General features: G+C 40.0%; 2 protein-coding genes across 4 annotated transcripts in view; one reads left to right on the top strand and one right to left on the bottom strand.

The window, feature by feature from the left end:
* The first annotated feature begins 1,273 nt into the window (after positions 1-1,273).
* s100t (S100 calcium binding protein T) lies at positions 1,274-6,747 on the top strand. Of its 2 annotated transcripts, none has more exons than XM_008431706.2 (3): positions 1,274-2,569; positions 3,428-3,590; positions 3,703-6,747. In XM_008431706.2, the coding sequence occupies exons 2-3, from the start codon at positions 3,429-3,431 to the stop codon at positions 3,862-3,864; spliced, it is 324 nt and encodes a 107-aa protein (XP_008429928.1). In that variant the 5' UTR covers positions 1,274-2,569; position 3,428; the 3' UTR covers positions 3,865-6,747. The 2 variants fall into 2 exon arrangements, with proteins under 2 accessions (XP_008429928.1, XP_008429929.1); XM_008431707.2 differs by lacking the exon at positions 1,274-2,569 and adding an exon at positions 2,747-3,195.
* The window catches only part of chrnb2 (cholinergic receptor, nicotinic, beta 2), a 40,298-nt gene continuing 29,955 nt past the window's right edge, over positions 2,591-12,933 (bottom strand). Inside the window, exons 6-7 of one of the 2 annotated variants that reach the window (XR_001777442.1) lie at positions 7,940-8,148; positions 2,591-2,608 (exon numbers count right to left, since the gene is read on the bottom strand). Coding sequence is in view for 1 of the 2 variants with exons in the window: in XM_008431704.2 (XP_008429926.1) it covers positions 7,999-8,148 (150 nt within the window). In the remaining variant the exon portion in view is untranslated. Of the gene's footprint in view, positions 2,609-7,895; positions 8,149-12,933 lie in introns of those variants that run through there. The other variant, XM_008431704.2, reaches the window with a different exon arrangement.

Genomic DNA, 12,933 nt, shown 5'->3' with positions numbered 1-12,933 from the left:
ATAGAAAAGAAAAAAAGTTATTTCTTACCAAGACATCAGTCTAGTCTCTGTACTCTTGTCTTCTGAGAGATTATTTTTCTCTCACCACCTTGTATCTCATCTGACCAACACTCACATTTCTGGGTCAAATCCCAGCATCAGCTCCACGCTATGGTGTGATGGTGGGATATACGTCTCTTTTTTTTCCAGTATGTTTCCCAAACAACCAGTTGATAAATTACCTTTTCTGGCTATTATGGAGAAATGTTAACCCCAAGATGTCACTCTTTTCCACAGTCCTCTCATCCCTCACCATCCTGCTCACAGAAGGTGATGGGAACATAAACCTGCGTCCCTGTGAGGTTGCTGTATGCACTGTAGTTTCTCTCTCCGCATTGTCTGATGGGTAAAAATGCAGCGCTGCGTTCCTTCCCCTCTCCTTACCTGCCGCACTTGCTAAATATAGCTGTGAATTCCCTGACGAGCCGAACTCACCGGCCGTTAGATGCATGAAGTGCTGCAACCAGATCCTGACACACAGTATGCTTCCTATTGTGCCCCATCCTGCCTCTTTGCAACACTATCCACATATATGGCGTGTAGGAGCGTGCGCTCACACCATGTCGCCCCACTCACTGACACTATATACTTCAGCATAGACGCATACTAAGCAAGACGACGCTCTTACCGAAACCGCACAATCAAAGATAAATTTCAAGGCTTTTTAAAATAATAATAATAATAATAATAATAATAGCACCTCAGCAATAAATGTTTCAAACTTGCATGCGTTGCGGCTATCTTTAACACAGACACATGACGCGGGGAGGATTCGTGATCCGAACCGTTTTAAGAGTATGTTTCTGTTCCTGCTGAAGTGTGCCTGCAGCGCACTATTTGCAGAATGTTTCTGTTCCCGTTCAGAAGTGACTGTGGTTAAGCTTTTATTTTCATGCCGTTTGCTCAAACATAAAGCGCCTCGGAGTTTGGAGCATGAATGTGTTTGTTAAAGTATTCATGTGTGCTATGTCCTCTCTTTGTGCGAAGGTTTTGTATGGGGATTTCTCTGTATGGCTGCCAGGTGCAATGGCTCTGTTCACCAGCGCCGCACTAATCCAGCTGGATACTATATCAGGCATGACCCCCCCACCTCTCATCCCCCCACCTCTTCTCCCCTTCTTCCTCTGCAAACACCTCGTCCACACAATCACCCAAACACAGAGGTTATGAAGTCATTTATCTTGATCTTGGCTCATTACTTAGCTTAGCACTCCCTTCTTTGCTTTGGCATGAAATTCAAATGGCTTGCACAACACAACAGGATAAACCACTGTGTTTATTGTAAATCATCAGAGAAAAAGTTGACAAGTCATCTGAAGACAAAAAGCCAACTGTGTTCAGAAAATCCTCTTGGACTATCAGGGGATCATAAACCAAAGTATAAATATTGCAAAAAAATAAAAAATATCCAGGTGACAACTTGGCATATTGAAACCAAGTTGTCACCTGCATGTGTTAAATTCACTGCTTGGACTAAGATCTGTTTCAACTCCAAATACAAATTCACTTAGTGTTATTTACATGTTCTCTATTAATTTTGGTGATTCTAACACACTGCTAATGAAAACCGCACAAAAAAAAAAGTCTAAAAATTTTTTGAATATTACCTAAGACCAATCAAAAGGAGATTTTTAACAGAAGTGTCAACCTGCTGGAACACTGAGTCCCAATGATGTGCAGCATCTGCTCCCAGGAACTCACGATTGCTTTGCATGACTTGCTGCACAAATGCGACGTGCCATCGAGGTGGTCAGCCTATATGGTTCTGTTGTGATCTGCAGGAAGTCCAGGTTTGTCAGCAGAGGGATGCATGAAACACTAGAAGGGTCCAAGTGACTGAATTGATCATGCACTTCAGAAAAACAATAAAAATTATGACATGGGACCTCAAGCTATCACTGATTGTGGAAACTTCACACTGGACCTTGATAGACTTTGATTATGTGTTTGAATGGAAAAAAGGATTTTGTACCACTTTTCAGTACTCCAGTGCTTTTTCACATCTGTTGTCCCTGGTTCAGAAATAGTGTAACAGAATGTGATGGGTTAAGTGCTGAAGCTCTTATGAGAAACTTTCATTTTGGATTTTCATAATCTGCAAAGCATAATTACAAACTCATCTAAAAAAATGAAACCATTTGATCTAAGAAACCTACATAATATGAGTTTTACTTTTCTTTAATAGCTTAAATAAGCACCTTTAAAAAAAAAAAAAATGATATTGTCATTTTCTGAAATGTATGTTTTCAGTATTTCTCTGAAAATGTCACGTCCAAGTAGCTCAGGAACAAGCAGCAGGTGGACCTTGAAGTGTGCGTGTCGATGACAGGTGTCTGCCGCGTAAACAGAGAAGTCGGAGTGGAGAAGATGCAACGAGGCAACAGGTGGAAGGAGGGAGAGAGGTGGAGGTGGTTTGGGTGGAGTAAATGGGTTGTATTTAAGGCGCCGTCGTCCAGAGCCTCCCTATCAGCCGCTGTCGCCTCCTCTGTCTGCACCTCGCCGTCAAGCCCGGAGCTTCATCTTCACTCAGGTAAGAACCAAAAGAAGGTCTCTGGCAGTAGAGATCTCCCTTCATATGACAAAAAAGTTCATTTTTAGAAATGCATTTTATGGATACAGTGCACTGTTTTTGTTTGATGCAAAGCAAAAACAAGCACACAATTAGCTTTCACCCCTTCCCCCCCCCCCCTCCCCCATTTACTGAAAAGCCTGTAATCCTCATGTTATGGACAACAGTGTCTCCAAAGCTGCTGAAAAATTCTCCTCTATTCATCTCTGACGCTGCCGATTCACGCTTTCCCCAAAAAGAAAATGAGTCGGTAAGCCAAAAAAAAACGATGCAGGGGTCAGAACGAGTCTCTTACAGGTTAGAGGTGATGCAGGTCGGAGAAAGGCAAGACCTTACACACGTATCTGCTGTTTTGAGCTAAAGTAAAAGGCGGATCAGGTTGCCCCTGAGCGCATCTCTTCCTCTTGTTGTTTGGCCAGAGTTTGATTTCACCCATATCAACTGGCTCGCATGTTCAGCCACAAACTCTTAAGAGGTCCACACGCTGCAGCACAGCAGCATTGAGGACTGGTTTTTATCTTTACCAGGAAAACTGTCAGAAAGGAAACAGGTTGCCAGGTTGCTCTGGACGACGGCCCAACTCCTAGGTATTGTTTCCAACTCCTATCAGTTTATACTCAGTGACAAAATGCTTTTACTCCTCCATCAGCTTGGCTGTTTTTTTAAATCTCTCAGTAGGATTGAGAAAGCAAAGACCGCACCCTGCAGGCAGAAGCTTTAGCCACTTTTGACGTATTTTTTTTTCTTTCTACCCGAGAAAGCACCACTTAGACCATCTTTGCTACATCTCCAACCCATTAACCCTTTGTTCCCTTCCAGAATGTCTTTGCCCAACTCAGAGAATGCCTCCACCCTGGAGAACGCCATGCAGCTGATGATCCAGACCTTCCACAAATACTCTGGAAATGAGGGGGATAAATACACACTGAGCAGGGCTGAGCTCAAAGAGCTGCTCACCACGGAGCTCGGCACCTACCTGGGGGTAAGAAAGCACACCAAGATACACACACGCACACACCTACACGCATACATGCATATATTTCAGCTGAAAAGCAGTTAATGCATCTTTGACTCCCTTTTTCTCACAAATGCAGAATGCCCAGGACAAAGAGGCTGTGGATAAGGTCATGAAAGACCTCGATTCAAACAACGACGGAGAGGTCGATTTCACCGAGTTTGTCATCTTGGTGGGAGCTCTAACTGTGGCCTGCAACGACTTCTTCCTGGAGTTCAACGATAAGCCGGAGAAGAAGTGAGCGGCTCGTAGAAATCTGCTCTCGCAAACACAAAACCCCCTACGCTCCAGCGAGGAAATGGTAACAGACATCCTGTCATAAAGCTGCAGTGCAAAAACAACACAAAAACACACTGACCTGAGCTGTAATAGTTGCTGTTTATTTTGTTCTTTTTGTCTCATTGTGACTGTAAACGTGATTATATGATTTCTCATTTCATCTCCTGCGGTTCTTTGTCTGGAATTGCTTTTTGATACACCTTCGAGTTAAATGTTTCTTCCCCTGGAAAGAATAAACATTCATTTAAACCGTGCTCTGTCGGCTCTGGTTTATTGCAGCACGGAATAAAAAAGGAGAGCAAATAGACACCAGGGGGCAGCATTACTCCCTGGTTTATAAAAAAAAAAGCAATATAGTAGCAGAAGAGCTCAAACAGGTTTATACACAGATTTAAGACATATTTCTGTTGTCATACAAGAATGTGTATAGATACAGATGCATCATTGGCGCATTTTACCCTGTAATAGTATATTTCAACTTGTATTTTTGTTGTTGCGTTTGAAGTCATTACTGAGATTTTGAAAATGTTAATACAGAACCAATAAAGTGTAAATTAGAAGAAGCAGTCACTTGTTGTGGTTTGAGGGTTGATTAAAATGGTGAAAGGTTCATGTGTGTATCTATTCGTTTAAAGGGAGAGTGTGCAATAATGAATAGAGATGTATCCTGTCAATGTATAGTCACATTTTGAACTGAAGTCGCTTGATGATATAAGACTAGAACAGAAAAAATGAAAGGTACAGTTTACAGTGCCTTAAAACAGTTAAAGCTATTCAGACCTCTTGTTTTCTTTCTTTCTACAACCACCAACAATTATTGGGCTTCTATGCTACAGCCACACATGAAAGCTTTGTGTACATGTGTAAGAGTAAAGGACGACGACAAGAGCCACAGACGATTAATCTGAACCTACAACCTTTATTGGTCGGGTTAAGGTGAGCAGATTTCAGAGTCGGGAATGGGGGGGGGGAGGTGAAGGATAGTGGAGCATAATCATCAGAGAGGAAGTGAGTGGAAAAAGGAAGGAGAGCGAAAAGGTCAAGGGGAGCAAACAGAGAGTGGGCAGCGGCACTTTCTCTGGTGCAGAGCCATGCAGCCAACAGTATTCACGGGTCTCTGAAAGGCTTTTCACACTTGTATGAGATCTGAAAGGGATCCCCACGGGTGATCCCATCGTGGAGAGGCAGAGAGGGAGACGGCTCCCAGCGAGTGAAGCTGCAGACCTTGGCCACATGACTGCAGAAATCTGGAGAAACTCACAGACGACGACAATGACAGGGATGAAATAGCATTTTTTTGTGTGTTTTTAGTTCTTTTCCTTTAAAGTGAAACGTTGGGAGTCCTTTCTCTTTTCCGGTTTCCACTCAATTTTTTTAGGCATTTTCCACTTACGAGTGCAGTTGATCCTCTTGAGCTCCTTCTTTATTTCTTAAGATTTTAATTGCACATGTGATTGCAAAAGGTCCTTTTGCATCTTTCATGACCGTCTAAGACCCTGATAAGATTCTGGAAAAACTAAGACTAATTTCCAAACATTTGTGAGTTTGGAAGACCAAATATAAGGGGCTGGAGTTTGGCAGAGACTAATTGAAGGAGGGGTTGGAAGACGCACATTCTTTATGCTGCAACTCTCAGAGGTGATAATACAGAAGGGTGTTCACATTTACACATTAAAGCTCAGGCGTTGAGCGAGAGGATTAGAGATGCACCCGTCAGAATCATGTGGCGATTCCGATTTTCCGCTTTTGGAAATCTTGAAGTTGACTCTGATTTCTCCTTAGGAACAATTAAAGGATAATGGCACTGGAAATATTTTGCCATTAAATCTTCCTCATGAGATAACGCTACGGTGCAGTGATTTGTATCGAGGAAATAATGAAAGATGAAAGACAGCCTGAAATTAATTTGACTTTGTCTGGTAATAAATGAATTGGTGTGTCAAATCCAAATGTTTTTTTTGTTTTGTTTTGTTTATTGCACCAAGAACCCAGCAGGATGAGATCTGATCCAAACGACTAATTGTGTCACCAACAAGGTTTTACTATAATTTTAAAAACAGAAATATTAATGATTTTAAACTAGCTTAAGTATGCTATGGTAGCTTACATGACAAAACCAGCAGAATTAGCATGTAATCCTTAGAGAATCTATATCCTTAATCGGAGATTTCCAACTGCGTTCAGCATTCCTACTCTCTGCTGAAACTGTTGCTCTCCGGCTGCCTGAATTAACCTTCTCCAGATGTCAGGGACAACCCTGTTTATTCAAAATACCTTCTCAACATATCTGTGCTTCCTCTCACTATGATTTTAAGCGCCTTAACGATGCAATATTTAGGTAGCTTTGAGTACCTCCAGAGATGGCGTGTGTCCTGAACCGGAAAAATATCTGGATTTTCAAGTATCTGTCTGGTTTCTGGCTGGTTTGACTGATTCAGGTCACCGGCCGATTTTTTTTCTTTTCTTGGTGCATCTCTAATGAGGACAAAGGAGCTAAAAGACACTACGTCAGTCTGGTAAGGGCAACAACATTGAAGTAAACAGATGTGAAACCATGTCAACACGCATAATTATCCCAAAGCCTTTGAAAGTACCTCCATCAGTTTATCGATAATTCGATGTACACGTAGCTGTCTGCACAACCAACGAGTGCCTCCTTGTTACTTCATCTGGTTAAAAATAGAAATCACATTCCAGTGTCCAGCACGTTTACTGTTCTGTTGCAACATTTTGGCTCAGTTTAATCCACTTCTCAGGTCTCGTATGCAGCTGCGCCCTCTGGTACAGCAATCTGCAACACTTTAAGCAAAAAACAAAAAAACAAAAAAAAAAACACCCGAAAAAATGTCCATGCATGACTTTTCAGTAATATTGCCCCCTCGTTTTTCCTTTCACGTATATGCATCTCATTTATGTTTTCCTTTAATCTGCAACACGTCTAGTGTTAGCGTGCAACACGCAGGCTGTGCAGCAGTTTAAATCACATTCCTTTTTATAGCTATACAATCGTACAACACACTAAAATCTCTCTGTCATCAACAAACCTTTGCATGAACTGATATATAGAAGTATTAATTATTTACTCGATGCAATATGCTTGTGGCAGGCTGCTACGCTATGATAAAAAATACTGAATCGGTTCACTGACATAATGGATTTCTTGGGAGAAAAAAAAAAAAGCAAGACGCTCAATAAGAACCTTCCTTCCCTCTCTGATCCTCAGTATCAGCCAACGCTACTGTGGAGTCTCATCTGTGGCGGCGTTGCTGTGAAGCAGCCAGTGTGGTCTGGCTGGATGCGTCAAGGAGAAAATCTGCGTCCTCACTCCCTGAAAGGCCGAGGACGGGAACAAGGGTGGATCTTTACACTAGAGAGGGGAGGTCAGTCTGTTTTAATTCTCCAACAACAACAACAATAACAAAAATTGCAGGAAAAAGTGTGTCACTGTCTTTTACTTTATCCTCATACAAGAAAAATGGTTGTTTGTTGCAAAAATGTTATTATAAAGTCAATGGACAGGATAGCTCTTCGGTAGCATTTTTGATTCCAGTTCCATAGACACGATAAAACTAAGATCCCCAACCACCCCAAAGTACACACACACACACACACACACACACACACACACACACACACACACACACACACACACGCGCACACACACACACACACACACACCCCCACACACACGCACACGCACACACACACACGTTGAGCCAGGTGGTGTTGCACGGCGGTGTGCAGCGAGCGAACGCAGGTCCATTAAGCTGAGTGTTGGTCCAAATGAAGACCNACACGATAAAACTAAGATCCCCAACCACCCCAAAGTACACACACACACACACACACACACACACACACACACACACACACACACACACACACACACACACACACACACACACACACACACCCACACACACACCCACACACACACACACACACACGCACACACGCGCACACACACACACACACACACACACCCCCACACACACGCACACGCACACACACACACACACGCGCACACACCACCACACCTTTGTCGTTTGTCCTGCTGCTCTGATTGGTCAGGGCCGCTGTCTGTTGGCGGAAACAATCAGCCTGGCGTGTTGATGGTTTTCGCTGTGTAATTCTGGAAAAGGGGCTGCAGGAACATGCCCATCGTGCCAAACACGCAAACAAACACAAAGATCCAGAGAAAGAGGCGATCGATCACCATAGCAACGTACTTCCAGTCCTCGCTCACCTGTGGATCAGATAGGAAGGGGGAGGGTCCATATAAAGGGGTGTGAGGGAGAGGCCGGGGAGGGGGGGCAAACAGAAAGATAAATGTCAGCATTGTGCAGCGAGAAGATAAACGTGTCGCATATGTAGAGCATCACATGCTATGCTTTCCAGTTTTCAGTAACTTTATGTTTATATTCAAAATATAAAATATTAGCGTTCAATCTAAATTTGTGGCAAAGAAAGAAATGGAAAAAAGCAAAGAAAGCAAGAAAGAAAGAAGTAAGAAAGGAAGGAAGAGGAAGGAGGACAGAACATTTACAGTGAGATCCCTAAATATAAATATTTCCCTTTTTTGGCTTCCCTTCCGAAATGACAACTTGTCTAGAGGTCTGGGATCCTTCTCCTGCCGTATCTTTCACATCTTCAACTTCTATACACTCACCTACCACATTGCAATTTGATCCATTACATAAGTGCACCACATTTTACTCTGTGACCTTTATAATATACGGAAAGTGACTTCGCTCTTTTCTTTTTGACTTTTTTCCTTCTCTTTCCCCACTATTTCTCACTATTACATTTCTTCACACTGAAATCCCCTCTGGGTTTATCTGCTCGCTTTAAGAACAGGATCATAAATGTGACGTCCAGCTCAACAGCCTTTGGCAAAAGCCAGAGGAAATGTTTGACCTTTCTAAAATGCAAATCCAAAATTTTAATTGCAAAAGTATTCATAACCTTTCAACTTTTTTACATTTTGTCATATTATTACACACACTTGAATGTATTAGTTCATATGACAAGACCAATCCACGACGACGCACAAAGGAAAAGACCAGGTCATGCTTTGTATTACCCTTTATGAAATAGTATTTTGTAGCAGCCAGGTTTTTTTTTTTTTTTTTTGTTATCGTCTCTACCAGCTTTCCTCATCTAGAGACAGGGGCGGGTCTACTGGGGTGGCATGTGCTGGCATTTACCACCCCAAATGAGAGCCTTGCCACCCCTGTTGCCACCCCAGCTGGCGACTATGAATTCAATAAATAGTTATGGCAAATAGGACATTAAGCGCATGTCCGATTTGTTATCGGAATCTCTTTTTTCCGATAACATTGAATGCAACACAATGTAACCTGACGTCACCAGCTTGAATTTACCAAAATTAGTAACTATTGTCAAGGCCCTCTCTACCTTGAAGGCAATATTATGCGAGTAAAAATGTCAAATTTGAACAGCGCTTGTTATCTTCCCTGCGTTCAAGTTTTTTCTTCTCTTTGTGGCGTTTTTTAAATAAATGAAAGTGTGCAATACCGCCACCATCTGGCCTGGAGTGTGAACTGGAGCTAATGCCGATGATTATCAGGATTTACATCACACATCTGTAAATTGATTGGGTATTTTCTTAAAAATTACATCATGATTATCTTTTTTTTATTGTATGCAATTTTAATAAATAGTAAAAGATTATTAAGGCACTTAAAAATTCATACTTTTTAGGTACTTAAAAAGTATGCCTACAACACACTTTAAAGGTGCCTAAAAGACATACTTCTGCATATGTATTAATTAGTTTTATTTTGTAATCAGGTTACTGTGTGATGCAGACTTCTGCCCAGGTCCCTCTTGAAAATGAGATCTGGATCTCAATGGGGTTCACCTGGTTAAATAAAGAAAATTAAAAAAGGCATATTTTATTAGCCTAAAATTTACACTGAGATGTAATTTAAAACATACTGAAATTAATCATCTAAAGTAGTGTTAAGTGAATTTAAAAAAATGATATTTTGAGCATATATTTTTAAATATACACAAAATATATTTTAATTATACTTGTGAAAGTATATGATCTCAAGTATATACTTGAGATCATATAGGGACGCAGGGAAGATAACAAGCGCTGTTCAAATTCGACATTTTTACTCGCATAATATTGCCTTCAAGGTAGACTATATACTTGAGTATATGCTCAAGTATGTACTTGAGCATAAAGTAAAATATACTTTACTTTTAAATAAAAGTAAAGTAAAGTATACTTTTATTTAACATATTAAAAGTGTATTTTGGTACAATTATGTTTAAGTGTTTTTAAAGTTCTAATTTCGCAATTGGTACAAGTATACTTTTAGTATACTTCAGATATACTTATAGGTAGTACACTTAATACTTAGTATACTTTCACAAATTTAAGTATGTTTGAAATATACTAAAGTATACTTTTTTTCACCTGGGTGAACTGAGCCATAGTTTGTCATGTTTCACCTACTGGTTATTTATTATAGTTTAATTGCTAGATCAAATCACTGCAGCCTGATATTTTATTGGGGAATCAAAATAATCTTATCATTTTACTTATTTATTTTTTTATTTAAAAGTCTGGGGTGCATTTGAGTACAGCATTATTACTCAGATACCCCAAAATAAAATAGAGTGAAATCAAGCACTTTCAGAAGTAACCTGTAATAAACAAAGTCCATCTTTGTCATAGCATAAACACCAATGTTTACACTGTTTTTCAAAGCTTCCATGCAATGCATGTAAGGCACGTATTGCTCTACACCATCCATCCATCCATCCATTTTCTTGCACCCCTGTCCCTTAGTGGGGTCGGGAGGGTTGCTGKTGCCTATCTCCAGCTATCGTTTCGGGCGAGAGGCAGGGTACACCCTGGACAGGTCACCAGTCTGTCACAGGGCAACACAGAGACACACAGGACACACAACCATGCACACACACACTCACACCTAGGGGCAATTTGGTGAGGCCAATTAACCTAACTGTGGGAGGAAACCTGAGTACCCGGAGAAAACCCACGCATGCACAGGGAGAACATGCAAACTCCATGCAGAAAGACCCCAGGCCGGGAATCGAACCCAGAACCTTCTTGCTGCAAGGCAACAGCTCTACCAACTGCGCCACTGTGCAGCCTGCTCTACACCAGTGTTTCCCAATCCTGGTCCTCAAGGCACACTGACTTTTTATGTTTTAGATGTTCCCCTGCTTCAACACACCCCATTCAGATGATTTCAATTCAGCAAAACCCTGTTAATCAGCCATCAATTGCAATCATGTGTGCTGATGATGCAGGGRAGCATCTAAAACATGCARGTCAGTGTGCCTTGAGGACCAGGGTTGGGAAACACTGCTCYACACCTATAATTAATTTGGTGTTAAGRGATGAGCGTTTTCTAAAGGTAACGAACTGCAACGAAGTATAAATCAGATTTTTACTTTTGTGTTGAATGTCTGTTATACAATATATTTACCACTAAAAACAAACAAAAAACAACACTTTTCTGCAAAATTCAGCAACTACACAATTCTTAAGTATAAAATAAGTGGTATTTCCAAAGAGCAGAAGAAATATTATGTTTTTTGATCAATAAGAATTTTTGTTGCTAGCCTGTTGCTAAGAGATCGGTGTGTTTACTGGTAACCAAGTGCTACGAAGTAAACTTAAGATTTTCACTTTTTAAAAATTTGCCAACGGCAAATGTCTTCTATCTAATCAGATAAGCATTATTTCGAAAGAGCTTATGCTTTATAAACTATATAACTTGTTGTTAGTTTGGTTTTAAGAGATAAGCGTTTTCTACTGCTAATGAACTGCAAAAAAGTATAAATCGAGATTTTTACTTTTGTGTTGAATGTTAAAATATTTAAAACTAATGACAAAAAGAATGAACTTTTCTACAAAATATACCAACTACACAATTCTTAAGTATAAAATAAGTGGTATTTCCAAAGAGCAGAAGAAATCTTATGTTTTTTGATCAATAAGAATTTTTGTTGCTAGCCTGTTGCTAAGAGATGGGTGTGTTTACTGGTAACCAAGTGCTAAGAAGTAAACAGATTTTTACTTTTGCTAAATGTACCAACAGTAAATGTCTTTTATCTAATAAGCTAGGCATTATTTCGAAATAGCTTATGTTTTATAAACTATATAACTTAACTTGGTTTTAAGAGATAAGCGTTTTCTACTGCTAACGAACTGCCACAAAGTATAAGTCGAGATTTTAACTTTTGTGTTGAATGTGTATTTTATAATATATTTACCACTATGACAAAAATAATAAACTTTTCTGCAAAATTCACCAACTACACAATTCTTGTTAAGGTAAAATAAATAGCATTTCAAAACAGCAGAAGAAATCTTATGTTTTTTGAACAATAACAATTTTTGTTGCTAATCTGTTGCTAAGAGATGAGTGTGTTTACTAGTAACCAAGTGCCACGAAGTAGACAATTAACTTTTTTTTTTTTTGCAAAAAAAACATAACATTATGTTTGCTAACATTATGTGATAAACAAAAGCAATGTTTATCACAAACATTGCTAATGTAACTAATGCTCACATTAACAGTAGCCTTTTAACTAAAATTATTTTGTTTATTTATTAACCATGTTTAGCACACTGTATGGAGGAAGTTATTGTAAGACAACATGCTAGTTATACCCCACGTGCCACTGGCTACATTTAGGCTAATGTTGAGGAAAAATGACTATTTTTAGTGTTTAACACAGTTTAAACCTTTTAGAACGAATTTCTTAAGTTTGAACAGGTTTGTGTTAGTGATTTAAAACCCGAAGAACTATTGCTGGGTTAAGCATTGAAAGTACAAAGGAGAATAGAGATCTGCAGGAGAGCCTCGACAGCAGGTCATAAATTAACATATACAGGAAGGTGGAGGACAGTATCACTTGAATTACTCTGAGAAAGGGAACTTTGGTCGGTTCACGTAACCAGGATGAGAAGTCTTCCAAACTAACATCTGACATGGTGCAAAAAAAACTGAATATAACATAA

Source organism: Poecilia reticulata, linkage group LG16, assembly GCF_000633615.1.
Source record: "Poecilia reticulata strain Guanapo linkage group LG16, Guppy_female_1.0+MT, whole genome shotgun sequence".
Taxonomy (NCBI): Eukaryota; Metazoa; Chordata; class Actinopteri; order Cyprinodontiformes; family Poeciliidae; genus Poecilia; species Poecilia reticulata.
Note: the sequence above shows the minus strand (reverse complement) of the source record. Positions and strands in the feature narration are given on the sequence as shown.

Coding starts and splice junctions, on each gene's coding strand:
- s100t (XM_008431706.2), top strand. CDS start 3,429: ATGTCTTTGCCCAACTCAGAGAATGCCTCCACCCTGGAGAACGCCATG. Junction 3,591..3,702: donor AGCTCGGCACCTACCTGGGG/GTAAGAAAGCAC, acceptor TCACAAATGCAG/AATGCCCAGGACAAAGAGGC.